General features: G+C 35.1%; 1 protein-coding gene across 1 annotated transcript in view; it reads left to right on the plus strand.

Moving 5' to 3' along the window:
• DIAPH3 (diaphanous related formin 3) overlaps positions 1-21,646 on the plus strand; it is a 203,895-nt gene that overhangs the window by 124,734 nt on the left and 57,515 nt on the right. The window contains exons 24-26 of the mRNA XM_079314821.1: positions 1,639-1,801; positions 5,717-5,852; positions 21,435-21,530. Coding sequence (XP_079170947.1) covers positions 1,639-1,801; positions 5,717-5,852; positions 21,435-21,530 — 395 coding nt within the window. The remainder of the gene's footprint in view (positions 1-1,638; positions 1,802-5,716; positions 5,853-21,434; positions 21,531-21,646) is intronic.

The raw sequence follows: 21,646 nt of genomic DNA on the forward strand, positions 1-21,646 counted from the left end.
TTTTCATAAGAGTGTCATAGGGGAGGCTGTTCTGCACTTACAGAATCAGCTAGTAGCCATTAGTGACTAATTAGAATACTGTGAAAGTGCATTATTTCTCCCTTCCTGCACATATCTGAGATCGTTATTGGGTGAATTTCAGGCCTGGATTCTAAATCATACAGAAAACCCCATGAACTTCTTACTTGTTATTTTTAAAGCAACCTTATCAAATCAGAAGGACATTTCACAACACAACTGAAATGGAATTCATCTTCTAAACAAAACTAAAAAAAGTAGTGCATTGGAAAAAACCTGAGGAGTAAAAACAGTCATCCAGCTATAAAATATTAATATGTACTGATCACTAGTGGAGTTCCCCAGGACTCAGTGTTGAGGCCAGTCCTGTTCAACATCTTTATTGATGATCTGGATGACAGAATTGAGTTCAACCTCAAGCAAGTTTGCTAAGGACATGAAGTTGGGTGGGAGTGTTGATCTTTGGGAGGTAGAAAGGCTCTGCAGAGGGATCTGTGCAGCCTGGGCCATTGGATGGAGGCCAGTGGTATGAGACTCATTAAGAAAAAATGCCTAGTTCTATGCTATTTGGTTGGTCTAGATTTTCTTGCTCTTGATTAAAAATTCTGTTTTTCATAAAGTGACCATAGTATATTTAATCTGCAGTAGAAAGTGTACACAGTAAATTCTCTTTTACAGTAGTTGAGTTGGGCAATTGGGAGTAAAGATAAAATGGCTACTTCTTGTCTTTCATGGCATTTACTACAGCAGGAAAATAATGGAACATAAATGTTTGTTTAGCTACCATTCCATTAAGGTACACACTTCCTGAAGGTGCCCAATCTAAGGAAATGGCTATGTAGAATATTTTGTCTTTGAGCTTCTTTGGCAAACTACATTATTGGAAGTCCTGAATAAACCTAGGGGTTTTTATTTTATATGGACTCTTTTGATGCTATTTATAAATTGTTTATCTTATATACAAGTATTTTTTTTTTTAGTTTTTAGTTTTCACTTTTAGTTTTCGTCTCTAATTTGGCCTCTAGTTGTATTGACATTGCAAATAACCAGAGAAGAAGCATAAATACCTGATGAAGCCTTCATGAATAGAAATAAATGCATTGTTGTTACAATGAAGATTTTTATCTTCCATGATGTTTGCTTTTAATGCTATTTATCAATATTTCTATTTTTAATCTAATTTTGGTAGGATATATAGTATTTATTGATAAAGTATTCAGGTTAATTATTGGTATCTGCAACTAAATTCCATGGACTTTGTAATTTATATACCTAGGCATTTAGCTTCAATGAGGAGACAATGGTACCATATAAACTACAGGGGTGCTTGAAGTTAGATTAGTTATATACATTCCATTTCATTTCATAAGAAATTACGTAGTAACTGAATAATCTTGAATTCTAAAACGATTGAGGTATTTTGATGAAAGTCCCTGAATTTATTAATAGGCCTAGTATACACAGTAAATACTAGGAAGCGTATAGAACATGGAAGGAATTCTTTTTGTCCTTATTTAAGGAAATTAAAAATGTATATGACATACAAATCAATGTTAAGTGAAAGCAGTGTATTTGATTGGATTCGCTGAGTGTTCTTGCAGCCTTAACAGCAGTGTACAGCTTCCTTGTTCATGCCAAAGAAGATTTTCAGAAAGTTTCACGGATGCATGAGAACATGGAAAAACTCTATCAGAACGTGATGGGATATTATGCCATTGACCTGAAGAAAGTTTCTGTGGAGGAATTTTTAACGGACCTAAACAACTTCAGGATGATGTTCATGGTACAATATGTTTATTTTATGCCTAATGTTTCTTAGAAGTTATATTTTTTAACCTTATCTATATGTATGAATTTAGATAATAAGCTGATTTGAGTCATTTCAGACTTCCTGTGATTACATAGCTTAACTTACTGACTGCATTCTTGCAGGAATATTGTATGAGGAGGAGTGATCCACTAATGCCTATAGATCTGTAGAAAGATTCACTTAGTCATTTTGCCACCTACTCCTCATTGCAGCTCAATCATGTTGTAATGAAATTCTCATTACAACACACATATTTAGGTTGCTTGCATGTTTCTCAGTCTTGTTTGATTTTACTTGATTGGTTGGGTTTTTTAATAATTTCAGACAGGTCTGAAGTTACAGGTGGATAAAATTACTTCTTTCACAGGTACTGAGTAACAGTTTGAAATTTGTATGCCCATCAGTTTTGAGGAAAGGGCTTAAACTGGAACCCGTATTTAGCAACCATTTGGAATTGTATAATGGTTACTAAGCCTCTGCTACTTCAGAGTTGAACAATTAAAACCCTAGATGTTATTTAATTGCAATAATTTTGCTTGGCAAGTTACATATGTCAGATTTTTGGGAATAGAGACATTGATTGTATTTTCCTAACTTGATCAGTGTCTAATACAAAACTCAGTAGTCTGATTTCAGAATTAATAAATGTTACAAAATAGTTATATTACTTTAATTTCTGATGTTCAAACCATACCTACCATATAAATGTGGTAGAATTCTAAGTGCTTAGTTCATGTTGAGTTGGAAGCTCTAAGGAAGTGGTTGTGCTTTGCATTAATTTTCTCATATTTCTTCTCCGTGTCTGTAAAATTAGCACTGATGCTAGCCTCTACTTCACAGCAGTGTCATAAAGATAGATTAATTAGCGCTTCAAAACAGTTAGGTATTATTGATGAGCATGATAGAAGAAACCTTGAGGAAAATTAATAATTCTGTCTTGCAGAGCACAGTTTGAAGGCTGTTTGAAAAAGATGTGTAGATAAGGCATAAAGCCCCCTATCATTCAATGACACTAACCAAAATCTTGAATAGCTGCTCAGTTTTTAGACTTTTTGGAAAAGATTTTTGAGACACCTAGCATGAGACAAATGAGCTGATTTTCAGAATTGTTTCTTATTGGTCTTTATTACTGACAGAAACTGAAAGTGATGGTTATCTTAGAAAATTTAGTTCAGAAGACTTGTAAATTTAGTACTGAAAAATCATTGGATTAAGAAGCTCGAACTAAAAGACTACTTGTCACCAGTAGGTATGGGAGAGTGAAGTTCAGTCAACTTGTTTTTATGCAAAGTTGATGATTTACATGGGGTATTTTCCTACTTATAATTAATTTTTTAATTCTTAAATAGTTAAAATGTATTCAAAAGTTTTAAAAATCTCTCTAAGTCTGGAGCCCTAGACTTCAGTTTCATAGCTACCTTTGGTCTGCACCTTGTATTTCAGTATTATTTGGTAGCTGTGACAACTAATATTTGCACTCTGTGAGCAACAAGTCTAGAGTACAGTTACTTGGCCAGATACAAAAAATGGGGTGAAGTATCTTGCCTTCAGAGCTTTAGCTTCTGCAGCTGAATTCCTGGTACACTCAGTGGAACATCTTAGGTATCAGATATCCCTGTTAAACTCCCTCTGTATTTTCACAGCATCACAGGTATTCTGCTAACAGGCTAGAGTTATAAAGACTCATTCCTTTCCTTGGAAGGATAGCTTTTGTTATGAAGAAATTGTCTAATGGTTAGAATTTTCCTCCAGTTGTAGGAAAAGGAACACACACACTTTGAGGTCACAGCTCTTTTGTCCAAGAGTAGGCTATTCAGGCTAATCATAAGGTATAGAAACCCCTTGCTCCTATTGGCACTAGGTTACTCTGCAGCAGGGACATAACTTCAAGAACCAGAAGAAGAGCAACCAGGTAAGAGTGTTCCCTAGACTCTATTTTTCCTTTATATGAAGCAAATAGTTAAATTTAGAAACGACCCTGGAAATCACAAGAGAGAACCCAGGAATGCCTCCAGTTTGGAAAATCTAGGTCTTGGCATTCCACTTACATTTCATGTAGAAAACACGTGGGACATGTAGGACAGAAATTGCCCTTAGGTCAGATCTGTATGAGAGTTTGAGTGTCTAATCTTGTGTCAAGGGAGATGCATACTTAATTCATTTAGTGGAATTTGGAGAGCTGTCTACCTGATGTCTCAAAGGATACATAACAACAGAGGTCCTAGTACCCTGGAGAAGTGTACCTAAGACATCATCAACCTGAAATTTTAAGGTTTGACATAGAATTTGTGGAAAATCACTTTCCTGTTAGAGAAAGTCTGGGGGCAAGATGTGATACTACAAAGTATCCAATTTGCACTGCATATAATGGTGTTAGTTATTAAGTCAGGCCTGCTTGTTCAGCATGATTAGAAAGAATAGACATCTACATTTGAATGACTGCAGTCTGAGACTTAGTCGTACTGATATTATTTTTGGGGAAGAAGTAGCTGCTAAGTAGAAATTCCCTTGGTCACACTATTAGGAAAGTGTGCAATTTCTGCCAATATTGTACTTGTCAAGTACTGGATCCCATTTGAATTTTTATCCAGTATTTTATTCTACAGAGTGCCCAGTCTGAAAAGCAGCAAATCATTTGTCAAAATTAATTCAATAAAAAAATTTAGCATTTTGTAGGAAGCATCTACCCTCCTCCCCCATATCAAGAATTTTGACAGAGTCAAATTTGGAGGAGTCACTGTGAAACTGCAGTTTTGCTTTGTATAAAAAAAATCCAGTTAATTGTCATTTTTTCATGATGGAAAACTTATTCTTCTTTAGTTATCCAAAACAAGTCTTCACAAGCTTTATGCAATATTTTTCTTTCCCCTTCTTTTGGTCACTCTCTATGACAGTGACAGACTCTATGACTGCTACAAACAGTGTCTGTTCAAGTATTGTTGTAATCCACATTCATCTGTGCTATTTAATACTTGTCAGTTCATGATTTTTTTTTTCCTGAGTGCAGTCTGGATATTTTCCTGCTAAAAACAAATGAGATATTAATTCTCCCTGCAAACTTGCAGCTTTTGCCTCAGACCTTGTGAAGATGTTAATCATTTAGCAAGAGGGGACACACAGGGTTTTATCTAGCTGTTCTGAAAAAAAGTCTTTCTGCAATGAGGAATAGGTGCACTTTTCCTTTAATGCAAATTTTCAGAGCACTGAGAGTTTACCAGTGTACATAGCTAACACTAAAATAATAAAAAGGTAATCCAAAACCACTTTTGTTAAAAATGTATTGGATGTAATAGAGTTCTTTTGCTTCATGTCTGAATATGCAAAATTTTTATTTCAAAACTCTGAAACTTATTGCTCTGTTTTAGCTTCCTTGGAAGTTTTAGTGTACATATTTATAATTTAAAATAAACAATACTGCTTGGATATTAACCAGAATTTCTGAAGCCAGTGAGTTAATACATATATTGATAAGAATAAGAAAAATGCAATATTGTTACCCAGGCAGCCTTGTTTTGCTTGGTATAGTGACAGCATGAGAAAGGAAAAGTGTTAAAATTGTTTTGGAACTACAAATGGTAACATACATTTTTATAGCACAAGGTGGTTTAGACATTTTGAATTCTTCCTACATTAACATGTGTATTCTTAAATTGTATTTCCTACTGAATTTGTAATCCTCATTTGGGGGCAGTTAGTATGCTTTTAATGTATTTATTCTGAATTTGCTTACTCCTCTGAATAAAATGTAATGTAAAATACTTACTTGCTTTGATAAATTAAGATTAGTTAGGGGATGTCGTTTGAAAGCTTTATTCTTTGTTTTTAAGATTCAGCTTTGTTTTTCTTAAGAATTCCATTTTAATGGAACTCTATTTCTTTTTTTCATAGCAAGCAGTAAAAGAAAATATAAGAAGAAGGGAAGCAGAAGAAAAGCAGAGACGTGCTAAAATAGCTAAGGAGAAGGCAGAAAAAGAAAAACTAGAGAGACAACAAAAGAAAAAACGCTTGTTAGAAATGAAAACAGGTAAGTGATGTAGAAAATGCATTTTGCCAAGCATTTTACTGGAAATAAAGCTTCTATTTTTTCATTATGTGAATGCGCTATAAGGAAAAAAACAAAATAGGTGAATGTTGTTTCACTGATTAAAGTTTTCAGCAAAGAGGTGTTTAAGTTTTGGGGTTTTTTAATGAGCTTTTCTAATCGCCTGGGGTTTTGAGTTATAAAATAACTCAAATTGCTGCTTTTTATTTTTCCATTGGAATATATTGAACCTTGTGTGACCAAGTGTAAGTATTCTAGGAACCCTTTATGTTCCTTGAGAAAAGACATTTTCCAAATCACAAAGCCATTTTCTTTAACTAGGGTTACATACTCATTTCTGGTTTTTTATAAGTCTAAGCCCTTCCTGAATTACTTTGTATTTTTCTTTGAGTATGTCAATTGTTATGTTAACAGGTCCCTATTGAAACACCTCAAAAACCCCCTCAGCCATGCATTTTAAAAGTTACTGGTGCTATGTTGTCTTTTGTACCAAAAGAGATGGCAGATGCTGTGAATTTTCTGTTACTAAAAGAGGTGTCTGATGATCCTCTATACACCTGTATTTTATCCTAGACTGAGCTTCTGTAGTCCTTCAGAATGATACATGACTTACTGTGTAAATTGCCATGAGCTACTCTTTTTCTTTTTCCTGAGCAGATCTTGTTAAACAGTTCCCTTCCTAAACCCTGGCTGGCACCTTTGGCATAAATGATTATCTGTCTCTCCCAGTTTTCACTAATAGCCAGAGTAGGTGTGTTTGGTTTCAGAGATGCTTCAGACCAAAAATCTTTGATTTATTTTTATAAGCCTTTCCATGTTTGGAGGTGTAAGTCTAAAGCTTTCTTTTGGGAAATCAAGCGGCTTTTGTCTGAATACAGAAATTCTAATTCTTTAGAAGTGCAGTTCAAGACCAAATCAGAAAACCATCAGTGACAATCTTTTCAAAGCTCCCAGAAGATAGAGGAGGCTGCAGAAAACTAGGAAGGGGTAAAAGTGGAGTCTGTATTAATTCATGGTTAGTAATGTTTCAAATGAGATTTATGTATGACTGATAGCATTTTGGATGGAAAATTGATAGTTTTTTAGTCAAAGTTAAAGCTGCTCTCAAGTCCTGTTCTTCTTAATGTAATGTTCAGTCTTCCCAGACTACACATGCCAGTATTGGAGACTTATGTGTTATGTACACACGTGTATGTAGGCCTCTGATAGTGAACCCTTCCCTTTCAGCTCATGTGGAAGGGAGGTAAGTACTTGTCCTCTACTTGTCTTAAGTAGCCTGGGGTTTTGATATCTTGCAAGTATACAGAAAGATGTTTCTTGTCCTGTGAGTCACTTAATGTTCAGTTTGGAATGACTGATCTAAACAGCAGATAGAAAAAGATGGTGTCAGGATCACCTCAAGCTAGAAATGTCTTGAGCCTGATATTGACTAAATTGACCCTGATGCACTGTAAGGTTTCTTGTGCCTGTTCGCAAAATATTTTGAAGTCTACTAGAAAACCTGAGTTTTGGGAATGGGAAGGAAAGAACATGTAGAAGATTTGTTTGTCAGGGAGGACAACAGCAAATCTATGAAAAACAGGGTAGTTTCTTTTGGGTTTTTACTGATGATTGTTATTATTGTCACTTTGACAGTCTTCAGAGTTGTGTTTACAATATTTAATTTGAGGCATAATGTAGCTCTGATTTTGTGGAGTTACATAACCGGTCAAAGAAAAGTTGTTTTCTTTTTTTTTTTCCCCTTTTTGTTCCCTAGCTATAACTTGTTCATCAAAAGGCTGTGGTGTCATTAAGAATCTGTAAATCAGTCATGTCTGATCTGCTAAAAAATTCATAACCAGGTCCTCTCTCTCTATCAAGGTACCAAAACACTCTCACCTGAAGTGTGACTGTGGAGTAACTGATTTTTGCTGCCTATTATTTTTTTATATGGTGACTAGAACAGATGTTAGATTGTAGGAACATTATTTCAAATATTGCTCAAATAAAACTCATTGATGTCACCAACCCAGAAGTTATTTTTAGGGCTTCATAGAAGTACATGCTTGGTAGAAGAGAAAAGATGAGAGTATACATGCTAAATGGTTCATCAGTATATTTTTTATTCTTGGTGGATAAGTCATAGTATACTCTATATCTCTTTTTTTTTTTTTTTTTTTTTTCAGTAACATAGCTTTTTAACTGGAAATTATTTGAAGATTAGGAATGGCTAATGTACTATGTGTTACTTTGTGGTTTCTTAACTGTTTCTCTTAAACTTCTTTTAAAAACTCTAAGAATCAGCAACAGCAATTAAAAAATCAAAACAAATAACAAAAATAATAAAAAATAATCTAATCCCACTTTACAGGACTGACAGTCATTAGCAGCACTGGTTGTATTATTATTGTTGTATTATTATCCTACCCTATTGTCTGTCATTATCATTATAATTAGATCTCAGTGCTTATCAATCACAATCTCTGCATAGTCTGTCTTAACATCAGTGTCCTAAATTTAATGTCATTATAGAATCTCCTGGAATTGATACTGTAGTGTTGGTGATTATGGCTACCAATTATCCTAGAAGACAAGATGACATACTGAAATTTGAGAGGTTTTCTGCAAGGAAAACTAGAATGAAAATAGATTTTTTTTTTCCCTACTCTACCATCTCTCCTTCCTTCCCTATGCATGGTTTTGGATCTTATAATTTCATAAAATGATTTAGTTCCTAGATAGCTCAAATCCTCTTGTCTGTCTCTAGGTTGGAAGATGTAAAATGTTTCAGGGTGTGTTAATTTCCCAGGCCGCAGTAATGTCTTTGATTTTCTGTTGCTTAGCTGTTGCTCCTTTTCTTACTATTTTCTCGCAGTGCTTGAGGTTGTGCTTTTTTTGGTGACTGTTAATTGGCCATTTGTGACTACTTTACGATTCTGGGGCTTCTCTTTCAGCCTATGCTTCATAGGCAGCACCTCAGGTGCTATCCAGTGCTTAAACAGGATTAGTGTCATCATCCTAAGATTGTATTGTTAACCACTGGTCTCATTTCCAATATAGGCATTTTACCTGCCCCAGATTTTGCTTTGTTCTTGAAGTCCTTTTCTTTGGGTTTCTTCATCTTTCATATGCTTTTAGAAGCTATTTAAAGAGCAGGGTTTTGTTGCCTATCGTGCTACCTTTGGCGGCACGAGGTGCAGGAAACTACTTTTGCATAAAAGTAACCTACATAATAATGCAAAAGCTTTTAGTTACTTGGGGGGTATTTGCTGATTTTTTTTTTTTTTTTTTTTTTGCATTGACAAAAACTTAATATAGAATCACAGAATAATAGAAAGCTAAGGGGTTGGAATGCACAATAAACCCCCAAACCCCGAGCCATGTGCAAGGACACTTATATCATAAAGTAATATGTAATGAAACATAAATTTTATTAAAATATACCCAATATGTGGCTTGAGTCAATAAGATGCATACAGTATGTTAGAACTGCATTTATATGACTTTTGAAGGAATTACAACAAAAAATATTATGACTGCAAAGGTCATATAAACCCAAAAGAAAATCACTCTGGAATAATGATAACTCCTGAATTTTAGTTTAAACTAATTTCTTCAGGATGAAAACAACAATTTTATTAGTAGTAAATGACATTTATGGCAAATGGGAGTTCCAAGGTAGTCCTGTAATGTATCAGTCTTCTCACAAGCTATAATAATCTTTTTTAGCCTATGTTGTGCCTTTGATACACAGGTGACAACTGAGACATCTAGATCACAGAAATGCTCTGTCATCCGTACTTCTATATCAGGATTCTTTTGCCATACTGTAGCACCAAGATCAGTGTTGATATGGTCATTTTTCTAAAATTAGATAAATATGTGTACTTTGCAATAAGTCTTCATGAAGTTTTAAATTCAATTTTTTTATATATCAGATATAAATATATCAATATTTTATAGTTTGTGAAGAGGATAGTGTTTTATGAATATGCAGTGCAGCATGTTTTAGAAAAACCTGAACATTTTAGGTAGGCTTTACATTATAAATTTTAACCTCTGCTAAAAAGACTAGATTTCTGTTATTATAAGGAATTGTTTCATTTGTCCTCCTGCAAATTGGTTTTGAGATTTGAACCTGCAACCAATGTCAGATTTACACACCTCTAAACTGTAGTTGCTAATGTCTCTATTTCTACTTTACATCTTAGCGACCCCTACATAGTCTAGTGGTCACAGCTCAAATTGTTCACTGATAAAGAAGGCTATGAGTCTTCAGTTTACATAGTAAAAGTAGCAGGTTCATGTTTTCCTTCCAGCTCCATCCTAACCTTAAAAGTAAGTGGAATTCATTAAACATTTTTACTAAGTAGTGAGTGATACTTAGCATTTTGAAATTTACGGTAATAAAATCTGTCCTCTAAATATTCTCTGGACTACAAAATTATATCCATCATGAGATGGTTTACTTGCTTTTGTGATGCCAGATCAAACTATCACACACTCTCCTTCCAAAGGTAAATAGCCAGTGAAAGGGGATCCTTATGTAAATGCCACTTGTCTGCATACTATTAGCATTCAGATGGATACTTTCTCATGCTGCTTAGATTCTTAGTAGAAGCACACCAATCAATTTATTTTGGTCTTATCAGAATGTAAAGAATTGTATAGCTGAGATAATAGCAGCTAAATTTATTGTAATATAATTGAGAACTCCATCATTGTGGCATCTTCATTGTCTTACTCTGAATGCTATTTAAGTAACAAGCCACTTTTATCAGTAGTTATTTACAAAAATTGCCCTTTTCTTGCTTAAAAGTGGTGAAGTAATGCCAAAATGGAACATCTAATTTCCAATATAGCATATTAGTTTGTTTTCAGTTGTGTTACTCAGTTTCATTTTTATCATAATGATCTGATTTTAAATAAGTTTTAGTTCATTTAAACAGTTATGACTTTATTTGCAGTCAATTTGCAGCATTTATTTTTGTAGAGGTTTTATATTGTTTATCTCATTTTGGAAAAAAAATCCCTCACATTCCTGTCACACAAACTTGCTAAGAGCATTTTAGGCTTTTGTTCTTCAAATATTAACTGCTTTATTATTTTCTGCTAAGTCGAGCAATATGAATATTTTCATTAGTTCTGTAGTGTTTGCAAAATAAAGGGACACCATGGATCCCAGTACTGATAGTTTAAAAAATGAAAGTAGTAAATGTAATTAGGTAATTAAAGTTCAGATTCCAACAGATAAAATGCTTACCTTTGAAATAAATTTAAAAATCCTCAAAGCTATTTATATTAGTAGATGCCTTCAAAGATCTTACTTTACCTGCTTAGCTCAAGTTTGTAAGACCTCCATGTTATTAATTTGTTGTTGCTGGAGTAAGAGGTTCAATACTTCTCAAGTGTATTCTTTTCCTCTCAGAGGAGTGAAGGACTGCAAAAGTCACTTAATTAGTGAATCATTAGTGAAATGACATCATTAGTTTCTAACATATGTTGGTAATTTGTTGTTTTAAAATATCTGCTTGGCTAATATCCTGATATCCTGGAAGAATATAGATTTTTTTGTACAATAATAGGTACATGACTAGCTTTTGGGAATTTAGGAATATGTTTCATTCAAGTAAATTTACTGTAAGGGTACAAAAGATCTGACAATGATATATATGAAGAAGTCCTAAGGATATGTTATTAATATCCAACAAGCATTTTGTGTAATTTTCTCCAGGTAGTTTTCCCGTTTGGAATTTCAAGTACTCCACTCAAGTTGATTCCTCCCTGGTGCTGATAACTTTTTCCTCTTGTCCCCTCATTGCCTTCACTTACCCTCAAATTGGACCCTCTTCACCCAGAGGGCTCCTGAGGTCACTTTCTGTTATTTGAATTCATTCTTAAGAATCACATTTATTGGGAGGCCAGTGGGAAATAACTCTTTTCCTGACTGTGAGGAGAGTAACTGCTTTCTCTTATGTTAAATTACAATGGCAGAAAGAACTCTGAGACATTTTAGAGTTGCTTACTCAATACCTACTCATGTTATTATTTACTGGACAGTTGGTAGTAATCCTGTGATGATTATGGAGAGTAGATCTAACTTTTGCATAAGGTCTGTTTACAAAAAGAGAAAAAAGTTGTACATATGAGGAAGGAGATGCGAGAGACATTGGCCACAAATCCGCCAGAAAGGAGGTATCACTTCCCTAAGAATGTAGGTTATTTTTCAGCTACAATTGTATTGTTTTGACAGTAAAGTATAAATCTGGGTAAATTACCAAGAGCATCCAGATGTTCCCTCAAGAGTAATTGGCACTTTCATGTTGAAAAAGGTTCTGGAAAATGATAAAATACATGTATGTTTAATAAAAAGGAATCTAAAAGATTCAATGTGATACATCTGATGTAAAACATCTGCAGAAGCCACAGCAAAAGATGAGATACAGCAAAACCTTATCAGTTCACAGAATTGGATGTTTTTAGTGCAAAAAAGTAGAAGTGATCTGAATCTGTATTAATTTAATCAACAACCAATAGTCACAGGTCATGCTCTAAAAAGATGTCAGGTGCTAAGTCTTCTGGAGCATGGAGGTTCATGCATTTATTTGCTGCCTATGGACTCAGAATGCAGCAACTGCTGTTAGTTTGTACTGTGTAGTAGCTCTAAAAGAGCAGGTTGTTTAAGAAGAAACAATTCTTTTCCTTCTGAAAATCTTACTTAGAAGTGGAATCTTTGGAGATAGCAGCTGAAAAGCGTTTGTGAAACTGAAGTTTTCACAAAGGCCAAGGAAAAATAAATAGCAGCTGTATTTGAAAGAGAAAAAAATAATTAGAACAAACAGAATTGTTGAAAAAATTATGGTCAGTAAACTGATGTCTGTAGATGAATATTCTCATAAGACTTGCCATTTATGCTATAGCAGTAAAATTTATCAACAAATGTGAAAACAGTGCTGCAAACTTAAAATGGCATTATCATGAAAAACAAGTACAATCTCTTGAGACATCTTTGGATTAAGAGCTCTAACGTTTGTACAGATAGTTTGTTTTGATTTGAGTAGGCATTTCCTACTCCAAATACTACCTCACATCTCCTCTCTAAGGAGGGAGACATCAGAGTCCTCTAAACTCTCACTCCTGCTATGTGATGCTTTTATTCTCTCAAGGTTTTTTCTGTATCATCAAAAGATTCTTCTCTCAAGTTGCAGAGGAAGGGGGGAATAAATATCCTTACCAAAGCAGTGGAGGATATGCTTTATTTGTACTTTCCTCCATCCAAGGTTGTAAAAGAGCCAAGAACCTCCTCTGTAATGGTTGGAAAGCTAGCTGATGGGAAGGTCATGTCTCTGACTCTTCCTTCAAACTGAGTCTGCTGCTGCTTCGATTACTGTGCTGTTTGCTAGGACGCTTATCTTCACTCACCAATACCTCAGTGGTTGTACAGAAGTACAGTTATGTTACTGCATACCAAAATATTCTTGCTCTGAAGCTTGCTGACAAAAGTTACTTGATTTCTCTGGCAGCTTCTCTCTATTGAAGGCTACTAAATTCAAATACAGTCTTTGAATCATGAACAGACCAAAAGACCATTCTAGTTATGTAATGATATATTTATCCTGTACTTTGTATGGATATTTGCTGTTGGCTTCTAGGCCACAAAGGATTCAGGGGTAGGTGGGCTGTTGGTCTGATTTTCCTGGGTATTCTTAGGCATTTATATCTACCCAGCCCAAGATCAAAGGGTCTTTCCCACCTAAAGCTGTCCAGAAATTTTCCTAGAGCTCAGTCATGTAATCGAGTCAGAACATTATCACTCCACTGGTGAAAAATTATTTAACTTGAAAATTTCCTTGAGCCCCTCATCTCTGTAGCACAACTTTCAGTATGAGTAATCACTGTGTACATTTTCTAATTTATTGGTTGTTTATAAATTTAAATACAGTACTGTGCTCAATAAACGCCTTCAGAGGCACACAGTAACCAAGAGACAAGACGGTTGCTCACACCCACACAGGTGTATTATGTTCAGCTCTGTATATTCTTTAAAGAAGCTGTGTTCAATTAATAATGCTCCTATAGTTGTTCTTCTTGCTTTCTAAATAAAATTGTAATTGATTCATTTGAGTAATAGGTGTTTGTATTTTTTCCTTCTGTGAAACAAAACTAATGAAAATACTAGTTTTTGGCTAGTCTGAAAAGCAGATTGGTCATATTCTTTTCAGTGTCATTGGAGTTGTGATGTGTAAAGAAAATGGGAAACTCCTTAATAGTAAAACATGTTGACTGACTTCTTAATATGTAATCAATAGTTCTTGCTATTAGTTGTCCTTTCAAATCATAGCCTTAGATAATCTGAGTGCATAAGGCTGGTCTGTTTTAGTTAAAAGTGATTAAATAAAGCTAAAAAACTCTAAGCTTTGTTCTCAATTTAGCAGTCTTTTTTCCCTCTAAAGAGGCACAGCATTCCAAGTGAATAGGAAAAAGGCTATAAAAAGATTGAGACTTTTAACTGACTTTTAAAAAGTCAGTAATCAGATAATGCAATATAAAATGTATTGTTGAGTTGGTAAGAGAGTAGGTGTGTATGCAAAATTAAGTGAACTTAGTGAAAAGGTAATCTCTTTGTAAGCAGTTTGTGCTCATTGCCTACTGCCCACCCTGGGCATCTCTAAGATGAGTCTGGTGCAGTCAACTTTGCACCCCAAACAGTTCCCCAGAGGTATTTATTTATATTGATAAGATCACTGAGCCTTCTGCTTTCAGGCTTAACAGTCCTAGCTCTCTCGGTGTGTTCTTATATGAGAGATGCTCTAATCACTTTAGCATCTTCATAGCCCTTGGTTCTGCTGGGATATGTTTGTGTCTCTCATGTACAGAGGTGCCAGGGCTGGACTCAGTACTGCAGATGTGTCTCACCATGCTGAGAAGAGGGGAAGGATGCCCTCTTGTGACCCACTGGCAATGCTTTTCTTTGGTTGTCTTTGTCACAGAGCCACAATACTGACTCATGATCAATATGTTGTCCACCAGAATTCCGAATTATTTTTTTAAAGATGATTTCCAGCCAGTTAGCCCCCCACCTGTACTCCTGCATGAGGATTCACCTCATCACATATAGGTCTTCTGTTGGATTTCATTAGGATGCTTATGTGCCAATTTCCCCAACTTTTAAAGGTTCTTCTGAATCGGTCAGCCATTACTTTGAATTTTGCACCATGTGCAAACTTGATCAAAGTGCACTCTGTTCCATCACTCAAGACATGAAGGAAGATGTAATAAATATTATCCCTTGTATCAAGTCCTGGGGTACACAACCTCAAGCTTGGTGTTCTGTTCATTCTTTTATAAGTGCAGTTTACCTGGATGTCTCTCTGAAACACTTGCTCTAACAGTCATTCTATTGCATCTTGCACCAATATAAATAGACTGGATAATCTTTGTGGAAAACTCTATGTGAGTTTACAGTGTCTTTTTTTCTGTTGTCATAGAAAGAAAGAACTTACAGACTCACAATGAACATCAGAAATGTTTTATTAACATTTTTATTAAAAAGCTCAATATTAAGATGATTTCACTCTCAGTCCATTACTTAAATGGGAAATTGTGATCCAGCAAAGATGCTCGAATTGGTACATTACAGCACTGAAGTATTTTTTTATCTCTGTGGTGATACAAAAGCACCTCTTATCACAGCTTATCTTTTGGTTTTGTTGTATGAGCTATCTTAAATTAACTTTGTGTAGGTACCAACCTTAATTTCAACAGTTAATTTGAAAGGGACAGCTATCTTTTGGAATTCATGAAGGGTGGACTTTATTTTGAATTTAACTTGTTTTAAGCTCTCTGGAGCTTGGGACTTTGTTCATATGCTTAGAGTCAAAATGTATCTATTTCTAAACCATAAAAGCACTCTAGGATAACTCAACAATGAATCAGTTTATAAGAGCAAGCAAGATGGCATGAAACCTACTTTTCTCAGCTAGATTTATGGAATGGGCAAATCAGTCATTTGGAGAAGTCATACCTTTTTAGAGTGTGCTGGCCAAGGGCTCTGAAGCACTGTCAAAGGCTTTCTACTTTGTATTGAGCATAAGTAAGAAATGTAACCCTTCTGATACTGGCCTAGAGTGTTGATTTGAAACATGAGGTATGTGCATGTCTTTTACTTTTGGAAGGGTTATTATGTGTCTTTCGCCTGAAGTCACTGCAAATAGTGATATTTTTCTGAAGTTGGATTTAACACTTCTAAATCTAAAAGGAGCTGTCCTTTCAGCCAGTCCACCCAAGACACACTTGGAAGCCATTTCTGCTTGTAACTGTACACTGGAAATTTTCTTTTTCATACTTACTGTAACAAAGGTCTTCCGAAATTTTATCAGTGTCAAAGGAATCCCTGTGTTCTGAATCATAGCTCTAGTTTGTGCACTTTTATTGAGAGTCAGACTGGTAGTCATGTATTCCTTAACTCACCTGTCCATGAAGATTATCTGGTTGCTGCTATGACTTTTACAAAAAAAATTCCAAAGCCTTAGAACAAGTTCAAGTTGCAGTCTATACATCCTGTGCATTTTCTGGACAAAGTTGTTCTTCTCATCCATGCACAATTTCTTTGTAAAATTGTATCTGAATACAATTTTACAAGTCATTGTAGATAGTCATTGCTAAGCGTGCTGCATTGAAACATTAAGGTTGCTTTATAGTTTTATGTAAAAGCCTTTGAGAAGCCTTCTGCCCTGATTGTATGTATGGCTGAAAGATCTAGAAATTGTTCATGCCAGCACTGTGAATATTGCACAGAATCTAGCTACCTTACACTCTGAGACTGAAAAGATGGAACCTGTATCCAAAACATTGGAGCTCACTGCTGCACTGATGGCTTAAATTACCTTCCTCTTGTGATTTGCTCAGAGAATGTTACTTCAAACTTTACTCAGATGGAGGCCTTTAGTCAGCTGAGCAGTGTTTTCTAGCCTGCGCTGATTAAAATCAGTCCTTATACAAACAAATATAAAGGACTTTTCATACTATCTTTTAAGTAAAGAATAAAGTTAAAATATGTAACTTTCTTTTTTCCTTCCTTGTGCAAATAGTTTGGAAATATCTCAGCTGTCACTTTCCCAAGCCTGGTAATTATTTTCCTCTGAAATGTTTGTATGTAAATGCACAAGACATGATGGAGCTAAACCTGGAAGAAGACTGTGAAGGGCTTGCATTTTATTCAGTCAAAAACTGGGTGCAGTATATCTAACGTTAATTATGTCTTGAGCTGAAGAGGAAGGAAAAAAAAGCAGTCTGTATTCTAGCAAACAAGAGTAAAAAAGTATCAATTATGGTGCTTGCTGAATTGAGTGGATTTAATTCTTAAGATGAAGAAAAAAGATCCAATAGCTTCAGCACTCCAAGTTTGTTGTTAAATTATATAAAGGCTTGAGTGCTGCCATGGAGTTACATCAAAGATGAAACAAAGATAATTAAACTCTGGCTCTCCAGATAACTTAAGGAGTAGCCCTGGAGATTTTGTACCCTTTTCCTTCTGTAACAGCTGTGGAATCTCTAAGGTCTCTTTTTAATGTATGTATTTGTGCAAGTTGTGTGGTTTTAGTTTCACATGAAACTTAGTGTTTGGCTTTAGGAGCTGGTCATTTTCATTACATAAAATATAACAAAAAGCTGCATGTAGTTGCAATGCTGTAAATAAAAGCAGTGGAAGATGATAGTCAAAATTTCTGTAGCTAGATCTCTTAAATGTAGAGATTGAGTAAGAAGCATCAACAGAAACAATGCTAAAGAATGCCTGGTTTGCTTTTCTGAAACTGCTTAGTATTTTCTTTTGTGACAAGAGTAACTGAATAAAGATTTGGTTCTGTGAAAAAGGAAACAGACATATTATGATGTTCTCTCCTGGTAAAGTGAACTTTTGGCATCCTGATGTTCTGTGGTTTATTTTATTTTGGAAGGTTCAGAGGAACTGTAAAAATAAAACATTTTTCATCCAAAATAATCTTTTTACAACACTTTTTATAAAACCACATTACTGATGATACTTGTGATTCTATCATGTCCGTGGACTACTGCTCCTGGAATTATGGTATATACAATTTGTTCTTTATAAGTACATGAAACACAGGTGTCACTACTAAATGCAGTATCTGTTGCTATCATTATAAGACATTATAGGTGTACATGTAAAGCTAATGATATTCAGTGCACTAGAAGAGAAGGGTCTTTAATATTCTTAACATTTTTAAAGATGTAATTATGAAATTAGATTGTTTATGTCTGACTTGGCACTGAAATGTCAAGGGCAAGACTCACTGGCTACTTCAGGAAGTTTACTTCTCCTTTAGATGGTATTTAAAAGACAGTTGTGTGAGTTTTAATTAGGTATGATATTAAAAAGTGTTTAAATCTTCTATTCTGCACTGAGGGAAAAGAGATCATTTAAATCATAAAAGGGTATCTTTCTCAGAGGAATTACTGTGGGCTATGTAGCTATCTGCAAGCCAACTAGAATTCCTAGTTCTATGTTGTCAAAAGATTGATATACTTGACTAATTAGGAAGCCAGTTGGGACTGGTGCCAATCATCTGCAGCAGCTTGTGAAAGCCAATTTAAAGGTCCCTTAGGAAGTGTTAATATTGAACAGTATTTGTGATCCTTGTACTGTCATGGTAGCAATGTTGTATACAACTCTTCCAAGGTAATTTAAAAGATTTCTCCAATACTGCAGGGTGGACTCTCATTTCTTAATCTTCCCATCATAAACACTTGGACAACATTATTAATAGTGTGGATACTGATAACTGTATAACTTAAGTTACCTGCATAACTTGACAGAAGTTGTCACAGTCAGCTGCTGATGTAGGTATAAGAAATCAGAATTTGGAGCTTGCTGGAGTTGTACGAGTTTGAAAACCAGGCATTCTACATGTTTTGGGTAAAAAAATTGTTAAGTATGTATGCTTTTATTTGGTTAGCTTGTTTCAATAAATCCATGTATACAGGACAACTATAGAGGAATTTTTAAATTCAAGTTTCAATCTACTACAGTTTATTCTTCTAATGCTGTTTTGCATGTCAATGAAAGCACTAATCTATAATCCACTTTGTGACTACAAGAATATTTCAGTGTGACAAACAGCGCACATAAATGTTGCAGCTTTACTACAAGAAGTTGTGGGTTTGCAATATTTCTGTTTCATAATTTATTTTTTTTTATTTATTTGATGAACCTTTTAATAGTAACCAGGGGTTTTGTACTGAAAATTAAGTTTTTGAACTTACTCTGAAATCTGCAGTAGTCTTGGACATGCTTAAGAGGAAACAGATGATATGCTGAAATGGCATTGAAATTTTTCTTCTGTTATTCCTACTTCCTAAAACAAAACTTATAAACTCTTTTCCATAGACATTAATGGTATCATTTTAGTGACTGTGATACTATTAAATCTTGTTTGAATTACTATTACCCAAAATGCTTGTAAACTTTCCTCTAGTATTTATGTTTGTTAATGTAACTAATGGCTTGGCTCAAAATTTCTTCAGGCATCATGTTGGTTTGAAACTATTCACTGACTATTTTCATTCCAGACATTAGTATTTTAGAGAATTGCATGATATCAGATGGAGCAAGTTAGTTAAACAACTAACAAATACCCCCCTACCAAACCAACAAGAAAAAAACCCACAAAAAACAAACAGACAAAATCCAAACCAAAACAAAACCAGAAGAAAAAAAAAAAGCAAAACAAAAACTAAACCTGAACAAACAAATAGGAAGCTGAAGAATATCTGAGTGATTTTTTTTTTTATACAGTATATTCCAAGTCATACTAATAGGTGTGATAGTACATTAGTCATAAGAGAGCAAACTTCAGTGTAGTAAAGCATGTTATAGCAAACACAAAATGGAAAAAACATTCTATATTTCAGTCTTCATGTTTATTCCATACCTGCCATAAATATAAATGTTAGGAAAAATTATTATTTTTTTGCTAATTTTCACTTATTTGGTTTTCTGTATAGCACTTTGTCTAGGGTTGAAAACTAGTCTGGTAGTACAGAGTAGAGAGAAAAGAGAAGATCTAAGGGTTACTGTTTCCTGGATAAAAAGCTGGCTGGATGACTAAGCCCAAAGAGTGGTGGTGAATAGTTACATCCAGCTGATGGCTGCCATGAGTGGGTTCTTCAGGGCCACAGGGCTCAATGTTGGGCCCTGTCCTGTTTAGTATCTTTGCCAATGATCTGGATGAGGGAATTGAGTGCCCCCTCAGTCAGTTTGCAGATGACACCAAGCTGGGTGACAAGTGTTGAATTGCTGGTGGACAAAAAGGCTCTGCAGAGGGATCTGAACAAGCTGGATTAGTTTGCTGAGGCCAGTTGTATGAGATTCAGCAAGGCCAACTGGTGGGTACTGGATATGGGTCATAATAATCCCCTGCCGTGCTACAAGGTGGGATCAGAGTGGCTGGAAAGCTGCCAGTGGAAAAGGCCCTGGGGGTGTTGATTGACAGCAGCTGGAAGTGAGCCAGTGTGTGCTCAGGTGGCCAAGAAGGCCACTGGCATCCTGGTTTATGTCAACAATAGTGTGGCCAGCAGGACTGGGGCAGTGATTGCCCCCCTGTACTTGGCATCTTGTAATATGCACCAGATTAGATCCTGATTTGCATATTCACTGTTAGCAATGACTGCTGACTCTGTCCAAGACGCATGTTGACCTAGGGAGTTTTGCCAGTGGGGGTATAATGAGATTTTTATCATGGAATGCTTTATTCCTCCGTAGAGATTTTCTTCTGCATAGTTAATCCCTCAAGTTATGTTCATGTCCTCCCATGAATACATACAATGGGGTAACAAGATTCAAATATAACACTTTCTCATGTGTTTTTTTAAGAAGTAAAAGGGGTGTTTAATACTTGCATTTGGTTACCATCTCAGAGTAACATTCATAATTCTTCTGGGGGTTACTATACACCTGTGTCTATTATTAGGCATTATAAGCATGTAATTCGGCAAGTAGAATTTTCCTGAACTACATCAATTATTTAATGTTGGCCAGAGGTTATTAAATGTGAATGGAAAATTACTTTAGATTTAAACTACTTACATGGATATCACTGTATTCTATCCAGTCCAATACTGTTCACTCTGCTCCCCACTGAGAAACAATTTCAACTTTTTATCACAATAACTGAATGATCTTTTGTTAAATGTAACAAATCATATAAGGGACAGCTCTTCAAAGCTGACATGAGAGTGATTATTTGCTGTTGTAGACAGGTACTGAAATAAAAATATGAGTGAAATGACATTTCACTTAAAACTATGCTTGACTCTCCATATAGAGAAAGAAAAATGTGAAATGAGTGGAATAGAATTTGGTCTAGTTCAATCTGTAGAAGACCAAATGTGTTGTGGTTAATTGCAAGAGAGCAATTTATAGATATTAAAATACTGGTCAAAGTTTGACATTAATCGTTTTAATAATACAACAGGTATCCATTTTTATTGATTTTTGTTGGTGATGTTCTTTATGCTTTGATATTGCTATGGTAACCAGGAGGGTTCCTTGTTTTTCCTTTACAGAAGGTGAGGAGACTGGAGTGATGGATAGCCTGCTGGAGGCCTTGCAGTCAGGTGCGGCTTTTCGAGACCGGAGGAGAAGGACACCAAGGTCCAAAGGTGAATATTCTGGTTTAGATCTTATTTTCCAGAGAAAGTTAAAAGCATTATGGGTCCAGTGCTCTAGAATTTAGATACTGTTAGGTTTAATTTGTTTGTGCAAGGACAGTTTTCAG

The sequence above is a fragment of the Erithacus rubecula genome (genome assembly GCF_903797595.1).
Source record: "Erithacus rubecula genome assembly, chromosome: 1".
In the NCBI taxonomy this organism is placed as follows: Eukaryota; Metazoa; Chordata; class Aves; order Passeriformes; family Muscicapidae; genus Erithacus; species Erithacus rubecula.